We start from the raw sequence: 16,302 nt of genomic DNA, 5'->3' as shown, positions 1-16,302 counted from the left end.
ATTAAAACTAGAATTTTATGCAAAGTACTAATCTCTATTTGAATTTTATTATGTTTCCATGTATTTTGAAGGATTTATGTGTAATTTGGATTTCTATGATGTTTTGTAGTTTTCCTTTAAAATTATTCATCATTCAGTATTTTGATCAAACAAATACATTTCATTTGCTACAAAACAATTCATATGGGTAAAATAGTCATTCTGCATGGTTATTCAGATGTCCAACCAAACACATCTTAATGGTTCAGCACTTACTGGCTCAGAGCCACTTACCTAGATAGACCTCTTAATGATTCAGCACTTATTGGCACAGAGGTTGCCAAACAGCCCCTAAGATTGAAAAAAGAAACGACAATGTTAGCTCTAGCTCTAGTCATTTGTATATTTAGCCAACATAACAAACAACTATTGAAATTTATGTGGTATAGTTGAAATTGGAATAAAAAACATTAAAATTGAAGATGACACATTTCAAGGAGCAGGTAATAGTAAATTGAGGTCGCATTCGTACTGAATCCTTTCAAATTATCTAAATTTTTCTTATATAAAAGTCGAATTGTTTTAAAAATAACATACGTTTGACCCCTAAGTTGTAGTCGAATGAGAACTTAACATTGTTATGACACTCTAATTAAAAGTTATGGTTTAGCCAATGGAAGTATTCTCTGTTGACCATGCCCCGAAGAGATGTCAGGGTTTAAAGTATTAAGTTTTTTTTTTCGTATAGAGTGAAAACAGTTGTATGATTAGTTGACTTTGCAATAATGTCAAGTTTTGTCTTTGTTTGACAAAAAGTGACTCGCAACAAAAGTTACAAATTTATTAAAGTTTGGTTTCAGTCAATGTCGTTTTGCCTTTTAATTGTATTATAAATATTCGTGAGGTGTAAACATTAAAGTCCGTGGCGCAATGGTAGCGTGTCTGACTCCAGATCAAAAGGTTGCGTGCTCGATTCACGTTGGGTTCAATTTCCCCACAACCATCTCATAATATGTTTTACATAATCATCTCAAATAAATGATCGGTTTAATGACAACACATATTAGAAATTCACCACTCAAAACTGTGATAATGATTTTTATTTGGATATCTTTTTTCCCCATTCTTTCGGTTCACTTTTAATTAATGTATTAAGGTTCTTATATAGATAATCAAGTAAACTCATTCTGGTGAGGGAAGACTTGTGAAGATGGTTAGGGGATACGTCCGGCTCGTATTCGGTTAACTTGGTAAGGAAGGCTTTGGTCTAGGGGTGGCAATCTTGAACCATGGATTGAATGGGTTGTATCAAAATATATAAGATGGGTTAGAATTGGTCAAACTAAAAAAAGAAAATGATTGAAACGGGTCAAAACGGGATGACATTTCTCGGGTTTTTTTATGGAACGAGAAAAACGGAGAAAACTTTTTAGTATTTTTACTTTTTATTTTTTTTATTTATATTTCGAGTTATAATTTTTTAATTATTTTTTTTTTGAATTTTTTGGTGAGGGGTTTTGAAATGGGTTTTGAAATCTCAACCCATTTTGACCCATTTCAAAACCCCTCACCAAAAAAATTTAAAAAAAAAATAAAAAAATTATAACTCGAAATATAAATCAAAAACTTAAAAAGTAAAAATACTAAAAATTTCTTCCGCTGTTCTCGTTCCATAATAATAATAAAAAAACCGAGAAATGTGAACCCGTTTTGACCCGTTTCAATCATTTTTTTTAGTTTGACCCATTCTGATCCATCATATACATTTTCATACAACTAGTTCAACCCAATGGGTCACAATTACCACCCCTACTTTGATCCAACCCAACCCAACCCATGTTTCATTCAATTGGCCTCTATTTGGTGTAAACGGATCCCCCTTAAATGCAGTATCTTTTGCATACGACTGAAACTCTTAGTAAGAGGAATACGTATGTTCGGTCCTCGGGATGTGTTCTTTCTGATTCGGGGGTGGCTCGATTGATCACATTCTTACCGGTTGCCTTTTGGCGACAGTGATTTGGCAACATATTAGTATTTATTGTAAAATTCGGTCTATATTTTGTTTCCTGGATGGTTATATATTCAATCTTCACTCTAAAATGAGAATAGATGTGATGAAGAAGGTATTATGATTATTGCTAGTAGAGGATTTAGAATGCAAAAAACGAGAAATTTCATGAAAGGAAGGAAGTGAAGATTGAGGATGTAATATCAATCAATCAATCAATCACACCCAGTAAAAATCTCATTAATAGCATAGCTATTAGTAGGGTTTGGGTACGGTAGGATGTATGCGAACCATACCTCTATCCCAAAGAATAGAGAGGTTGCTTCCAAAAATACCTCTATCCCCGGGCCAAAGGGGGGAGACCCTTTGGGCCCCTCTTTTAGACCATCTTGCCTTGATTTGCATGCCGGGTGAAATCTTGAGCCCAAAATTTAGTCCTGGTTCGGTTTTTGGCAATATAACTAATTCGAGTGTGAAAAACAGCGCGAAAACGGACGTGTTTCAACTCATTTTTGCAAAATAATAAAACATATTAAATGGTTGTAAAAACCCAAAATATTTTCACGAATTGCTTAAAACGTGCCAAATAAGTGTTCTATAAATCGTTTCGGCTTGACGGATGCTACAATGCTCGTTTTGATGTTAACGATTGCGTTTAAGTTCATAGTGTATAGTTGGTAGAGCTATAAACATATAAAAGAAAAAGAAAATGTTGAAATCTTCAGGTGGGAGATTAAAAAGTGGAATGAGAAGTAGTATAAGCATTATAGTGACCAACACCAAAACCGAGTGAATCATTTTGAAAGCTTTATCTAGGATAAACTTAAGAAGAAGAATATTTGTTGTAAATGAAATGACGTTGATAATTGGTTATTTATAATGAAAATTTATAACCATTTTACAACGGTTATATTACCGTTTTATAACGGTAATATTACCGTTTGTATGTGTGTGTGTGTATATATATAATATTAATTATTTAAAGTAAGAATAAATAAGATATTAAATAAAGTTTATTTCATAAAATATATAATTAGTATGCACAATAATAAGAATAGAATTGTTAGTATAAATAAATCTAACTTCTAAATGAAATGTTAGTGTGCATATATAACTAAAAGTTAGTTGCGATGAACGTAAAAATTAGATGCATAATGAAAAGTTAGAATATTTATCAAATTTTAATAACAATGTTTATACACATTATTGTTATTACTTAGTATATGTATATGCATATATATTTTTATAATGTACATAATTAAAGAAGTGTTTATAATGCTTATGTGAATAACTTACCTTTCTTGATTAAGATATAAGCGGCCCGTGGTGATAACGTGTTATAATATTACCACAGTTATAACAAGATTGGATATATGATTACAGAAAAAGGAGTAAGATGGTGATAACAAATATATGAGAATGTGAATTACTGGATGAAATTTACCCATACATTTAAGTACCATATATATTACAACAACTTTACTATTTAGGAGACAAGGTTGTATAATTTAAGTTGGAATTTGATGTCATACACATGCATATATTATCACACGTTTATAACAAACAATATTATATTTTGAGAACTTTAACTAATTTTAAAAACCATTCATTTGTGTAGACGATATTTGTATATAACAAATGAAACACTAATCAAAACAACCAATAAATAAGACTAAATTATGTTTACCCTTAATATTTATGAAAGTAGTGTAGTCCACTTGTAATAAATACTGTTCACTTGAGAATTTGTACACTTCAAATAGCGTATGGTTTATACACCTTTCTAAATTTATCATGTCCAATCGTATGCCTTGACGCCTTAGTATGGGGAGTGCATCGTGTCCCAGCTGAAATTATTGAGAATAATGAAATTTAGGTTTATAAATCATTGATTTCCATTGGGGGTTATAATTTTTCACTTGTTACTTGGCATGTTCTATCTCATTGTCCAAGCAACCTTATCACTAAGGCAGTCACTTTTATCCAAAACCTAAAATTCAACCTGAGAAAACCTGTACCCGAATCCAAGCTAACCCTACCCGAGAAATCCGAACCCGGACCAAAGTAATTCGGGTTGGTTCTTGGGTCCAAATTATAGGTTTCGGTCAACTTGAAAAACCCGAATAAACTTTTAGCTTTAAAACCATATATATTTTTAGGTATAATAGGTTAAGCCTTAGCAGCCAACGCTATCAGAATTTAGTCCAAATTGACTGTTCTCATTCCACCTATTATGAATTGATTGTTTATTGTTTATTAATGTTTCAATTTATGACTAAAAGCAACTATAATCCAACACCCTGATCATGACATACTGAAGACGATTATGTCTCGATTGTGTTTCTTATGGCTGAACTTTGTTAAATTTTACCTTTTTAGGATTTTTTATCGGTTTATTTTTGTTTTGTTATTGGTTTATTTACATTACGAGTAAAGAATAATATATTACATTCAAATTTAGCCTTGTAATTTTTTTTCCTAGGATACTTGAAAGCCAATTAACTTAACCCGAAAAAACCCAAACCCGAAGAAACCATGGGAGATTTGAGTTGGGTTTTGGGTCTGGATTTAAAACTTTGAAACCCGAAGAACCCGACCCGAAACCCGAAAAACACACCTACTTACCACAACCAAACACTTGTTTTTTATTTGGTTTTCCATACTCAACTAATACCAAACCACATAACAAATTTAATCTTATTTAAACAAAACAAAAGAACCTAATCGAAATAAAATTCATTAAACCAAACAACCTAAAATCATTTAATACAAACCCTTCTTGGTGAAAAAACGAAATGTGTGATAGGGCTGCTACGGTTTGTAAACAAGAACTCAATATAATGAAAATTATAATAACATTAATAATGATTTAACATCTAATTTGGGTCATGATATCATAAATGGTCTTTGGTTTTAAAACCATGAATTTTTAACTTTTAATATTAAGGGGGTGTTTGGGATTGCTTATTTTTACCAACTTATAACTTATTAACTTTTTGAAAAGTAATAAGGTGTTTGGAATTGCTTATATTGTTAGGATAAAAGTTTCATAAGTTACACTTTTGTAACTTATTAACTTAATGAAAAATTATAAGAACGTAAATAAGGAATCCCAAACACCCACTAAATCACAAAAACAGAGGAAGCCAGGGCCACACCGGACCTCAATGAAGCTTCGCCAATGGGCCCTTACAAGTAAAATTCAGAAAAACCGAATTGAGACAAAATTAAACGCGAGGACATTGGATATATGCTAATCAATCGAATAATTAATAATTTGATCACTGAACTAGTTATTAAGCTTCAAAGATTGCCTAATGCTAATTCTTTGACTAGTATGTCATACATAGGTAATATAGCTATAAGCTGCAATGACATTAAAATGATTTCTAATGAAGTCTATCATTATTGTATTTCTTAACCATAAACACGCGTTGAACTTGATCTTCATGACGACCGAGGACTTCACGTGCCATCTTTCATTTAATTTTCAACGTCTCAATGTACTTAGCTTTCGATATAGATTTAGCAGAAATGTAATCAAGAAATCCCCCAAAGCTACCTTCTCTATAGGCAACAGGATGTTGCTCATCAACTAGCTCGGGTGCGGGTCCCACTTTTTTCTCTAAACGCATACTATGAAGACTCGCAATTGAAAACCGCTTCCTTTTCATGTTAAGTATCGCCCTATGCGGGACACTCTTGTATCTACCATTGCTAATCACTTCCATTTGATCCCCCAACTGAACTATTAATGCACCTTGAATAAATGGAACAGGGTGCCATTTATTGTCGCGGTCCATGATTTCAAGTCCTTGCTGGCTTTGATTTAGAATGGTTATTGTACCAAAATCCGTATGAGGTGGCATCCCGAGTGCAAGATCTGGTTTCGGACAGGACGGGTAGCAGTTAACTGTCATCACTTGAGAACCTTCTTCAATGTCATTGTTTAAGTAACTTGCATTCAAACCGAGGCTTTCGAGAACCACTTCCATTAACTGTTTTTGTAACGCCACCATCGCCTTCGCATAGTTTCCCATTTTCTCTCTGTATGAAATATAAGCAATCCAAAGTTAAAACATTGGTGAAAAAAGAAATTAAGAATGTAACTTAATGTTTTTACTTACTTGTAAGTTGGAGGATTTGATGGCCATAAATGGATCCAGTCTGATATGGGATTAGCATAATGCTTGATGAAGTCTCTCCAGTATAACACTTTATCCGTCCCGTGATTCACACTCGTGCCATATCTTACAGGATCATGAACATCGGTTGATGCAAAACGTGTCTTTTCCTCACTTGGCAAGTTAAAGAATTCTTCAGCAGAGTTAAGCGCGTCTTTCATCACCGAAGTAGGAATCCCGTGGTTTATTACCTTCAAACACACATTTGTCATCATCTAAGTAAAATAATATCTATAACATAATTGCATGCATGCATGCAGTGGCGAAGCTTGGACACGAATGTCGGGAGGCCGGACGCAATATTTATTGTAAAATTCATTAACGAGGGGGGGGGGGGCACAAACTTTTGGCCGAAAACAGGCAAAATTACACTACGTATGAAAATTTTCAAACGAAAAAAACTAAATTTACACTAATGCACGAAAAAACGGGGGGGGGGGGGACCCCTGGCCCTTCATATCCTTCGCCCCTGCATGCATGCACACTATACTGTTTTTTAAACTAATAAACACCTGAAAGTAGCCAAGCTCGTTGCATGCTGCACGCACTTCATTGATTAACCGATGCCTATGTGCGGGGTGGTTCATCTCGGAAAGGTCAATGACCGGGTGATCAGTTGAAATGCAGTCAACGTGGACATGGTTCGGTCTTTGGAAAGGAGGGAGAACGTAGCGTTCAGGTATATTTTGATGGCATTTTTGGATAAGTGCCATGACACTAGTAAATGAACCATCTGATATGTCTCTTTGTACTCCCATTCTCCCTCTCTTTCACAAAGTTAAATATGAATATGAAGATTTGAAGATTCTGGTATAAATCTAGTCTATTTATAGCTAGAAAGGTTTGAAAATGAAAAGGGTACATTTAATTTTATTAAAATTTATAGTTATGTGCTATTTATGTTTAGGTACTATGAATGTTAAAGTAGAATGAATATTATGTATTTAGGGGGAAGAATCCTTGTCATGGTTGTATACTATTTAGTAGGGGACCAATTATTAATATTTAGGCCATTCATATTCCAACCATTCACCTTGTGCAGTGTTCTCACACTGAGCTGTTATTGTTAATGGTTTTATCAATTTGATCAACAAACAAAACTTATTTCTCTCTTTTCGAGTCAAGTTTCGAGTCAAGAGATAGATAAATAGACACGTCCCATTTGATCACTGTATTATATGTTTAGTTTAATATAGAAATGAAAATGTTATCAAGGATGTTACCAGTTACATCACTTTACAATTTTTGCAAGTTACATGATACATAAATTTTTTTAAGTTGCTAAAAGAAACATCTGAGTGCAACATATGTGTTTTATTTTAAAAAGAAAATTTCCAGAAATAGTTGCAAACCATTTGCATTATTTATTATTATCTTGTTACACATGTTGCAAACTATTGTTGACATGTTGCAACCATTGAATTTGAACTCTCACTTTATTGGACTTTTGAAGAGATTTGCAGTAACAGCCCAAAACTTGTTTTGCAACTATAGGCAACAACTAAAGGGTAAAATGGTAAGTCAACAATTACAGGGTAAAATGGTAAGTCAAAAACTAAAGGTTAAAAAATTGCCCCAGATTAAATGTCATGATCTATATGTAGTTAAGAACATTTTTACAATGAATGACTAATTATTTACTTATATCCTAACTTAAAAACTTTCTTTTTTCGGGTGAACTTTAAACTTTAGGCCCTTCGTTGCGGGGGTGGCGCCCCTGCCACCCACAACGTGCTCGTTAAAGGGTGGGTTAGTTATTAGTTAAAGCCAACTATCTATTTACGTGACAGTGCATGCGTTTTAACTAGACCCTTCATGTTAACTCACAACACATAGCCATAGTGATCAAATTCAAAATTAAACCAAATTGATTGACCTTTTTAGTTCTGTAATAAGTAATAATTGTATTTTTGGGTGGTCACAGACTCACGGTCTTGGTTATAACTTAGAAGCTCATTTTGACTCTTGGGGGGTGTTTTTGTATGTTTTGTAAACCAAGGATACAAAATGTGATTGGCATATAATACAGGTAGCTGTTTCTGACATTTTGTTCAAGTTGAATTAAAAATCATATTTATCCATTTCCTTATCCATTTATTGAATTTCTCGACCAAATAAAGGCCATAAGGCTGAAATTTCTAAAACAACACCAACATGTATGTGCATGCACACTTTTGAGGCTGAAATCACTCAACAACACCAACATGTATGTATTCTGTTTTTCTTTTGTTTTAGTTTATTTTATTTAAATTCATTTTATATAAATTTTACAAATGATTTTTGTTAGGACATGAATATATTTGGTTATGTTCACGGTTCGATTTTGTATGTTTGGCTATTTACAATTTTTCTTATTTTTCTTTTCATTTTTGATTCATAAAGCTCCTCTAAATATTTTTATAATTTTATAATGCTTATTATTATTTTTTAAATCAAAGATAATATAATGTCTTTGAACTTTTTTTAGAAACCGATAAACCGTGAAAACGGGCATGTTAGGCTTACTCAACCAGCCGATTGCTTGGTTTGTTTGTTTTTATTTAAAAATAAAGCTTTCGGTTTGACAAAATTTTCAGATAATTCAACCGAACCTGACTCTACAAACCCTTAACTTGATAATGCCGCTAAAACGATCAAATGGATGGATTTTTGCACACTAAACAATTAGATCGGGTATCAAAAGGTCCATAAGATCGAAATATTTATACCAAAAATTGTTTATAACCAATAAGCTTGAATTTCAAACATCTCATGTTTATAGCCAAAAGAGAAATGGAAATCTTTAAAATGGCATGTGGACCCTAAAAAAAAAAAGAAAACCCAAGACGGGCTTTGAAGAGCTAGGTCCCAGCAGAGCCCAGTTGGACCCGCAGGACTCATCTTGAAGAGAGACGTCTGCGCAGAAACCAACTGGATCCGCAGGACCCACCATGCTCAGAGACGTGACGTCCTTACGCGCAGTACGCAAGCTGTTCCCGCAGGAAATGCCTCCCAATGGTGAAGTACTCCGCCTGTTCCCGCAGCTGCGGATACAAGCCATCAGGGAAGGCCACCCGCGCAGCAAGGCTACACGCACAAGGCACTTAGCTCTCAATAATTCAGTAGTCACCTGAAGGAATGAGCAAAGCCGGGAACAATCCCGCACAAAGGCGGGAGGGGGAATACTCCCGCCCAAATAAGCCAGTCCGTACGATACTGGAGGATCTTTTGTACTGTACCTGACGAGGTATGGGCAAAAGATCTGACCAGAGATACGACAGCTCATTGACAACAGTATGGCGAGCAGCATGCTCTTGTACTGTATGTCACTATTAGCCGCTGCCTACTCACCAACTCCTGTCAAACCACGTGCATAGCCGGCAGTTGGTGGAAAAGGAATAGTACACAGCAGGCCTGGTCACCGTCAGCCGCTGCCTACCCACCAACTACCAGCATGGCACGTGCGTAGGCCACAGTTGGTAGAACAGGAATACTATTCAGCCGGCTATACCTTCTTGGAAACCTACCTTCGGCTATAAATACCCCAAATGGTATGATCATCTAATCTCATCTTGTATCTTACATCTTATACCTGATATCTGCTCTAGCAATCTCTTAATATACACTTATATTCAAGAGCAATCTAGTCTGATTCTCACGCCGGAGGGTGGTCACAAGGAGGTACCCCCCCTTCTCAGTGACGAGCTCACTGTGTCTGTTTTGCAGGTTATCAGAAGAACCATCTTTGCCGGGTCTAACCCCTCGTGGGAAACATCTATTTAACCCCCAGATTATCCGTAATCTGCCCGGGATCGATTAGTGTTTCTTCATTGGCGCCATCCGTGCATAAAAGCTAGAACTTCATTTCTTTTCAGTTTTTTCAAACTTCTGGAAAGATGGTTAAAGAAACTCCGGTAACCACAACCCCAGCTACTGGGGGGAACACCGGCGAGCACACAAATTTTACGAACACTACCCCGGTTACCCAAGCCGAGGCAAGTGCAGTAAATTTTACGAACACTACCCCGGTTAACCAAGCCAGGGCAAGTGCGGTAAACAACCATCCCCTGGGATTCAGTAATACCCAGGCGGAAGGACAACAGACGAGACTCCCCCGCCAAACACTTGAACAAGTTAAAGCGTGGGCGGAGGCACGTCAGAAGGAATTCCAAGCTGAGTTGGACGACCGCTTGCGTTCCGTCCAACAGGCTGACGAATTCCAAGCTGAGTTGGACGACCGCTTGCGTTCCTTCCAAAATTAGCTTTTCAAAACTAGACATGAACAATGGGATATTGACACATTTAGGTGCCACTAGGCAACAAGTGACCCAAGTAGGCATCATAGTTGTGCTGCTTACTTGATTTCCTTTTGTTAAAACTTGAATGCTAAATCGCATATATGAATACTTGTTTAGTTGCGTTGATTACTTTATTTAGTGTTGTTAAAACTTGATATTAATGGCTAATGAAACAATTATTGAAAAGGAAGGTTGAGTCGTTAACTTTTTCAAACAATACTCGAAAATGGAATTGGAAGACCTTTCTAGGGATCCTTGCTAGCGGAAATCAATTTCATTTTCCACCCTAATCAAATAAATGAAATTATACGAGCGTATTTGAATAGAGGTCCATGTCAACCAATAAGTCATGGTTTTCCAAAACAATTGCTAGGTGATTAATTAAGACGTTTTGTTCTCAAATGGGTTGAGGTATTTCAAGATTGGCTAGAATATAGTGTAAAATAGATCAGGCATTTTGCTTGCTTCATTATATGTTTAGGAAAACAGTCAAAAATATGGATTTGTGACCAAAGGATATCAAGATTGGGGAAAAAAAGGTAGATTTGCTACTCATGTAGGTAAGATGAATAGTTTTAGCAACAAAACATTTAAAAAACGTGAAGATTTGCTTTAAAAAAATCTATATTTGTTGTCTTAAAAAACACAGTGAAAAACATAATAGCGAGTATAATATCCACTTAAGCACATAAGTTATTCTTGGTGAAGCTTAGTTGAATGGTGCATTACCAATCTGTGGGCATGAAGAGTCTAAAAATTCCATTATAATGGACATTTATTGAATATTTTAAAATAATATGGAGAATCGAATGAGTCCATTGATAAGGTTATATGAGGAAATGCTCCGAGAAATGATGTCGTAAAAAATTCAGAAAGGCATTTGTAATTGTTTTGCACAATTAGTTTTAGCTGTTAAAGAACAATTTAATTTCGTCGTTAATGAAAAACATGTTTTATATATGAAATTAAAAAAAATCAATGAGTTATTTACTCGATACAATTTGAGTTTGACAATGGTTAGAGGTCAAGAATATGATGGTGCAAGCAATATAGTTAGCGATATTAATGGTTTGAAAGCCTTAATTTTAAAAGAAAAAACAAATTTTATACATTGCTTTACTTACCAATTTCAGCTAGTTATTTAGACACTTGCAAACAAACTTGATGACCTTTGGACACTTTTTTTTATAAGTAATTGACTTAGACAAATGCATTTGGCTAATCTTGCAATTTGCAAACAAATAGATATGATTTAAGAAAGTCAAAGGGAGAAATTAAAATAACCAATAGGTTATGAAAAAGGTGAAACTTGGAGTTGTTTAAATCAAGAACCTTTTCTTGCAAGAGCTGGTGATACACATTAAAGCTCACATCATAAAACACTTGTGTGTTTGGTTAAGTTGAAATTGAAAGTGGTTTAAATCAAGAACTTTCTTTTTTGGTTGAAGATATAATGGATCGTTTTTAAAAGATGAAAATTCGTATATAACAACTTTAAAAAATATTTTTATTTTTCATTTTACTGTGTGTTTTCTATTTATAATATTATTATGATATCGTATGTTATATATAATGTTCTCCGACCTGACTGGCCCGAATAATTTAAAGTTTTGTTGTAAGAATTTTGACCATAAAAAAAGGTGAGTTCATAGGGAAAAAAATCACGGATCCACCTTTGAAGGGGTTTGGGGTGGGGGTTTAGTAAATAGATATTGATGTATTTTGTGAGAATAAGATTTCTAATTGGTTATTTTGTTTTATTGAGCAATTGAACATTTTTTTCCAATCACACAAAATAATCCATTTCACTTCGTCAGTCATCATTGCATACCAAACATTACCTTAGTTACTCTAATCAAGCTCGAGACATAGTTTCTCAATAAATAAAATACACATTCCACGGTACGGTAAGGAACTGTATGGGCATGAACTTTGTTAAATATTTAATGAGCACTTGATAAAGAAGTTGCAACAAATTTTGCATAATCAAAGTCGATATATTAACAAAGATTGAAATTCAAATCCAATAAAGCTAGACCGATAAACACCTTGATTAGGTGTAATATATACCTATTTTTAAAGAGGAAAATTAATAAAGGTTAATGCATGTTAACAATCTAAGTAGACAACCTAACAATGTCAAATGACATAGGTGTTCCAACTTCTAAGGGACAGAGACTAATGTTGACTCAGAACTTCAATAACCAGTAGTATTAAGATGGAGAAATAAACATCCTTCGTTAAACTTTGGAGGAAATACGAATATAATGAGTATTAATTCCAAAATCATATTCTTGCTTATAAAAAGTATAAGTAAAATACACACGTTATTAACTTAGGTTAAAATTAAAATACAAAAAAAGACAAAAAAAAAGTGTGAAAAAGATTTTTTTGTCATAAAAAACCCCATCAACAAGAAGTTCAAAAAGTAAATAAAATAATCATAACTCAAAATATAAATAAAAAACAAAAAAAAATTAAAAAACCAAAATGTTTCCCCCATCATTCCCGTACCAAAAAAAAATCGACAAAAAGACAAAATGTAGAGAAAAAAAAGATAAAATGTCGAAAATGAACAGATAACAAAGTGATAAATAAAAAAAGACAATAAGTCGCAAAGTTTAACATAATGCCGATCAAAATATAACACAATGTTGAGTAATATAACATAATATAAAAAAACACAATATCATGGAAAAAAAATACGATCAATGACGAAAATAAAAACAAAAGACAATGATAAATAAAAAGACATAATGATGTTTTTTCCTCAATATTGTGTTTTTTTTTAAGTTTTGTTTTGTTTTTATTTTATAGAACTAGGAAGACGGTGGAAACATTTTTTGTTTTTACATTTTTCATTTTTTTATTAAATTTTGAATTATGATTTTTTTTATTAATTTTTCATTATTTTTTTTCGGTGTTTTTTTTTACAAAAAATCCTTCTCATATTTCTCATTTTTGTTTCCATTTATTGAATTCTTGACCCTATTAACTTAACCCACAACAATCCTATACCTTACACCAAAAGTCCTAATAAGCTGGTATCTAATTCCCTAGGCCACCACTCCTCTAATACATCTTTAATTTGTGGCATAAGAATATATTATTCTTAGGACGAGTGGGTTTATTCATGAATCAATCATGGGCTAGAGATTTTCATGAATAAATAAATTAAATTACACAAACCATTTAATTACATCATATGTTATTTAGAGCACATAACTTACCGGCTTCATGTGGGGCAAGGGAGTGGGTTGGAAGCATTAGGTAAGAGTTAGTAGCAGAAATAGTCAAATATTCCATCTGCCACATACAAAATATGAAAAATCATATGACTAATATTTCATTTAAGTGCCTATATAATCACATGTTCTTACACCATCTTGTCACAATAACAATATTTTCACTACATAAAAAAACAAAAACAAACCATGGCAATTGCCGCATTCTTTCTTGTTTTGATTCTAGGTGTCGCGACACGGTCAACGTATGCAGTGCAACACATCGTCGGTGATAACAATGGTTGGACCAATTTCGGAGATTACACTACATGGGCCACTGGCAAAACGTTTAATGTTGGGGACACGCTTTGTAAGTATTCATTCATATTTTTATAAAAACTTTGTAATACAAACTTTCATCTATATGTAACATGTTTTCTATGTATAACTGAAAGCCAGATCGCTTTCTAGAGATATTATAACGGAAAAAGATGATGAAAAAAATAATGATAAAGCTAACCAACTGATGATAATAATAATAATTTAATAACTACATGACATTCAAACTAGAGGTAAAATAACAAAAAGTAACTAAAAACAAACTTAAAGATAAATTTACAATTTTATATTTGCAACAGATATAATAGATAATAAACTCGGTTAACAAATAGTTTTTGTTGGGCAGTATTCAACTACGGTGGTAGCCATGGTGTGGACGTGGTATCTAAATCCGATTATGACAATTGTGCCACGGGCAATGCTATCGACTCCTACACTGGCGGCACAACCACCGTTCAACTAAAACAACCGGGTCCAATGTATTTTACTTGCCCGACATTTGGTCATTGTAGTACGGGGATGAAACTTGCGATTAACGTGGTATCTACAAGTTCCGACTCACCAGGAACCACTACTCCTAGTGACGGCAGCAACTCGTCGCCACCGTCTACCACGAGCCCGTCTACGCCACCAATTAACAAGGATGCTGGCTCAGCCAATAGTGCAAGCGTTGTGGTGGTTAGGCTTGCTTTGTTTTTGGCACCGTTGTTTGTGTTCATGTGCTAGGAAAGAGGCAGTGCTTATTGTTTTATGTTGTTGTTATAAATTGTGTCTCTTTTTTTAAATTTGTTCTTTGTACGTGTGACAAATAATTAAAATGGAAATATTAAATCTATACTATATATAATACATCAAACATGGGCAAATTAAGACGTTCATTTTTAAGTAATTTACAACACTTAAAAGCATGAAGTACATGTTTAATTAATGGTGAACTTGTCTTTTAACCATAATTCACTCAAACTTGCAAGTTTGCCCCCTCATCTTTAACCATATCATGTTTTTAGTTTCAACTTTAAACCAACTTCTCACCCAACATTTTTAAACGACAATAAGTTGTTCATACGTTAATATTTTTGTAAAAATATTGCACCATAAAAACGAGTATTTTATTCTCTTTAATTTGTATATAATATTATTATTATTTTTTCAATTGAAAAAATTAATATGTTACATAGGGGTGTTCAATGCCGGTTTTGATTGTTTTTAAACGAAAACTAAACCATTAAAAATTGAAACCAAACTGTTACTGGTTGGATTTAAGAGTTTAAGTTTTGATAATAAAATTTGCTTAAAATGATTATTAATATAACTGTATCATCAATTCCAACTAAGTCAAAATATGATACTTAAAAGGATAAAGGAAGTAAAAAAAACGACTAAAAGTAAACAACCCGGCCGTGAAACCAAGCCCATGACCTGTTTAAACGGTTTCAAGGTTTTAAACCGAACTATGAACACTCATAATTGTTACGTGATTAATAGAGTCCGTGTTCAAAGACCCGCTGCATCGCGCGGGCACTCGTCTAGTATTTTATTACAAGTATTGAAGATTTTGTTGGGTTGGGTTATGTGCACTGATCAACCAACAAACCAACATTTATTTCAAGGCCGGCCCTTTTAAGCCCAGCTCAAGTTTAGAAGTTGTCTAATCAGCCCAAATGTTTAATCAAAAAGCCGTGATAGGTTTACTCCCAGTTAGACCCAAATATCTGTTTAATATATATTAAGGGTATTTTTGGCAAAGAGCTTTTAGGAGCTTTTAGCTACAAGCTTTTAAGAAAAAACTTAAATTTATTGAAAAGTCTTGTTTGGTTAGAGTAACTTGAAAACTTTTAAGTTAGAAGAAAAAACTTGAAGCTAAAAGAAACTACAAGCTCCTAGTATTTCAAATTTTATAATTTTGATACTTTAACTTTTCATCATATTTTTTTAATTCATATAATAATTACATATTTAACCCATATTCAATACCAACTACCCCTATGACTTTTTAAAAGACCATAACTTTTTCACATGTTAATATTTATTTTTAAAAATTGCATCATAAAAACGAGCATTTTATTCTCTTTAATTTGATTATCATATTGTTATACATCTTTAACTTAAAAAAATAATATTTTATGTGATTATTGGTTTGGATCGGCAACAAGTCGAGTCAGACAAGCTCGGGTCATGTGTAAGACCAAATTAGGGTCGGAACGAGTCGATGCAAAAAGGGCTAATTTAGTTTAGTTCATGTTGGTACGGTTTTGAGTCGAAAGGGGTCAAGTCAGAATATGTTTCGG

The 16,302-nt window shown here is 33.6% G+C and overlaps 2 protein-coding genes across 2 annotated transcripts; one reads left to right on the top strand and one right to left on the bottom strand.

Annotated features, from left to right (window-relative positions):
- Nucleotides 1-5,398: 5,398 nt before the first annotated feature.
- Nucleotides 5,399-7,201, bottom strand: LOC143566688 (flavanone 3-dioxygenase 3-like). Its single transcript, XM_077053312.1, has 3 exons — nucleotides 6,687-7,201; nucleotides 6,118-6,365; nucleotides 5,399-6,037 (listed from the first exon to the last, which is right to left on the bottom strand). Exons 1-3 carry the CDS (start codon nucleotides 6,930-6,932, stop codon nucleotides 5,470-5,472), a joined length of 1,062 nt encoding a protein of 353 aa, XP_076909427.1. The 5' UTR covers nucleotides 6,933-7,201; the 3' UTR covers nucleotides 5,399-5,469.
- A 6,572-nt stretch (nucleotides 7,202-13,773) lies between these two features.
- On the top strand, nucleotides 13,774-14,757 carry LOC143566687 (mavicyanin-like). The gene is made up of 2 exons (XM_077053311.1): nucleotides 13,774-14,045; nucleotides 14,361-14,757. Exons 1-2 carry the CDS (start codon nucleotides 13,886-13,888, stop codon nucleotides 14,738-14,740), a joined length of 540 nt encoding a protein of 179 aa, XP_076909426.1. The 5' UTR covers nucleotides 13,774-13,885; the 3' UTR covers nucleotides 14,741-14,757.
- Nucleotides 14,758-16,302: the final 1,545 nt, after the last annotated feature.

The sequence above is a fragment of the Bidens hawaiensis genome, unplaced genomic scaffold (genome assembly GCF_021521415.1).
Source record: "Bidens hawaiensis isolate Kalapana, Puna unplaced genomic scaffold, B.hawaiensis_p1.1 tig00023037_1, whole genome shotgun sequence".
In the NCBI taxonomy this organism is placed as follows: Eukaryota; Viridiplantae; Streptophyta; class Magnoliopsida; order Asterales; family Asteraceae; genus Bidens; species Bidens hawaiensis.
Note: the sequence above shows the minus strand (reverse complement) of the source record. Positions and strands in the feature narration are given on the sequence as shown.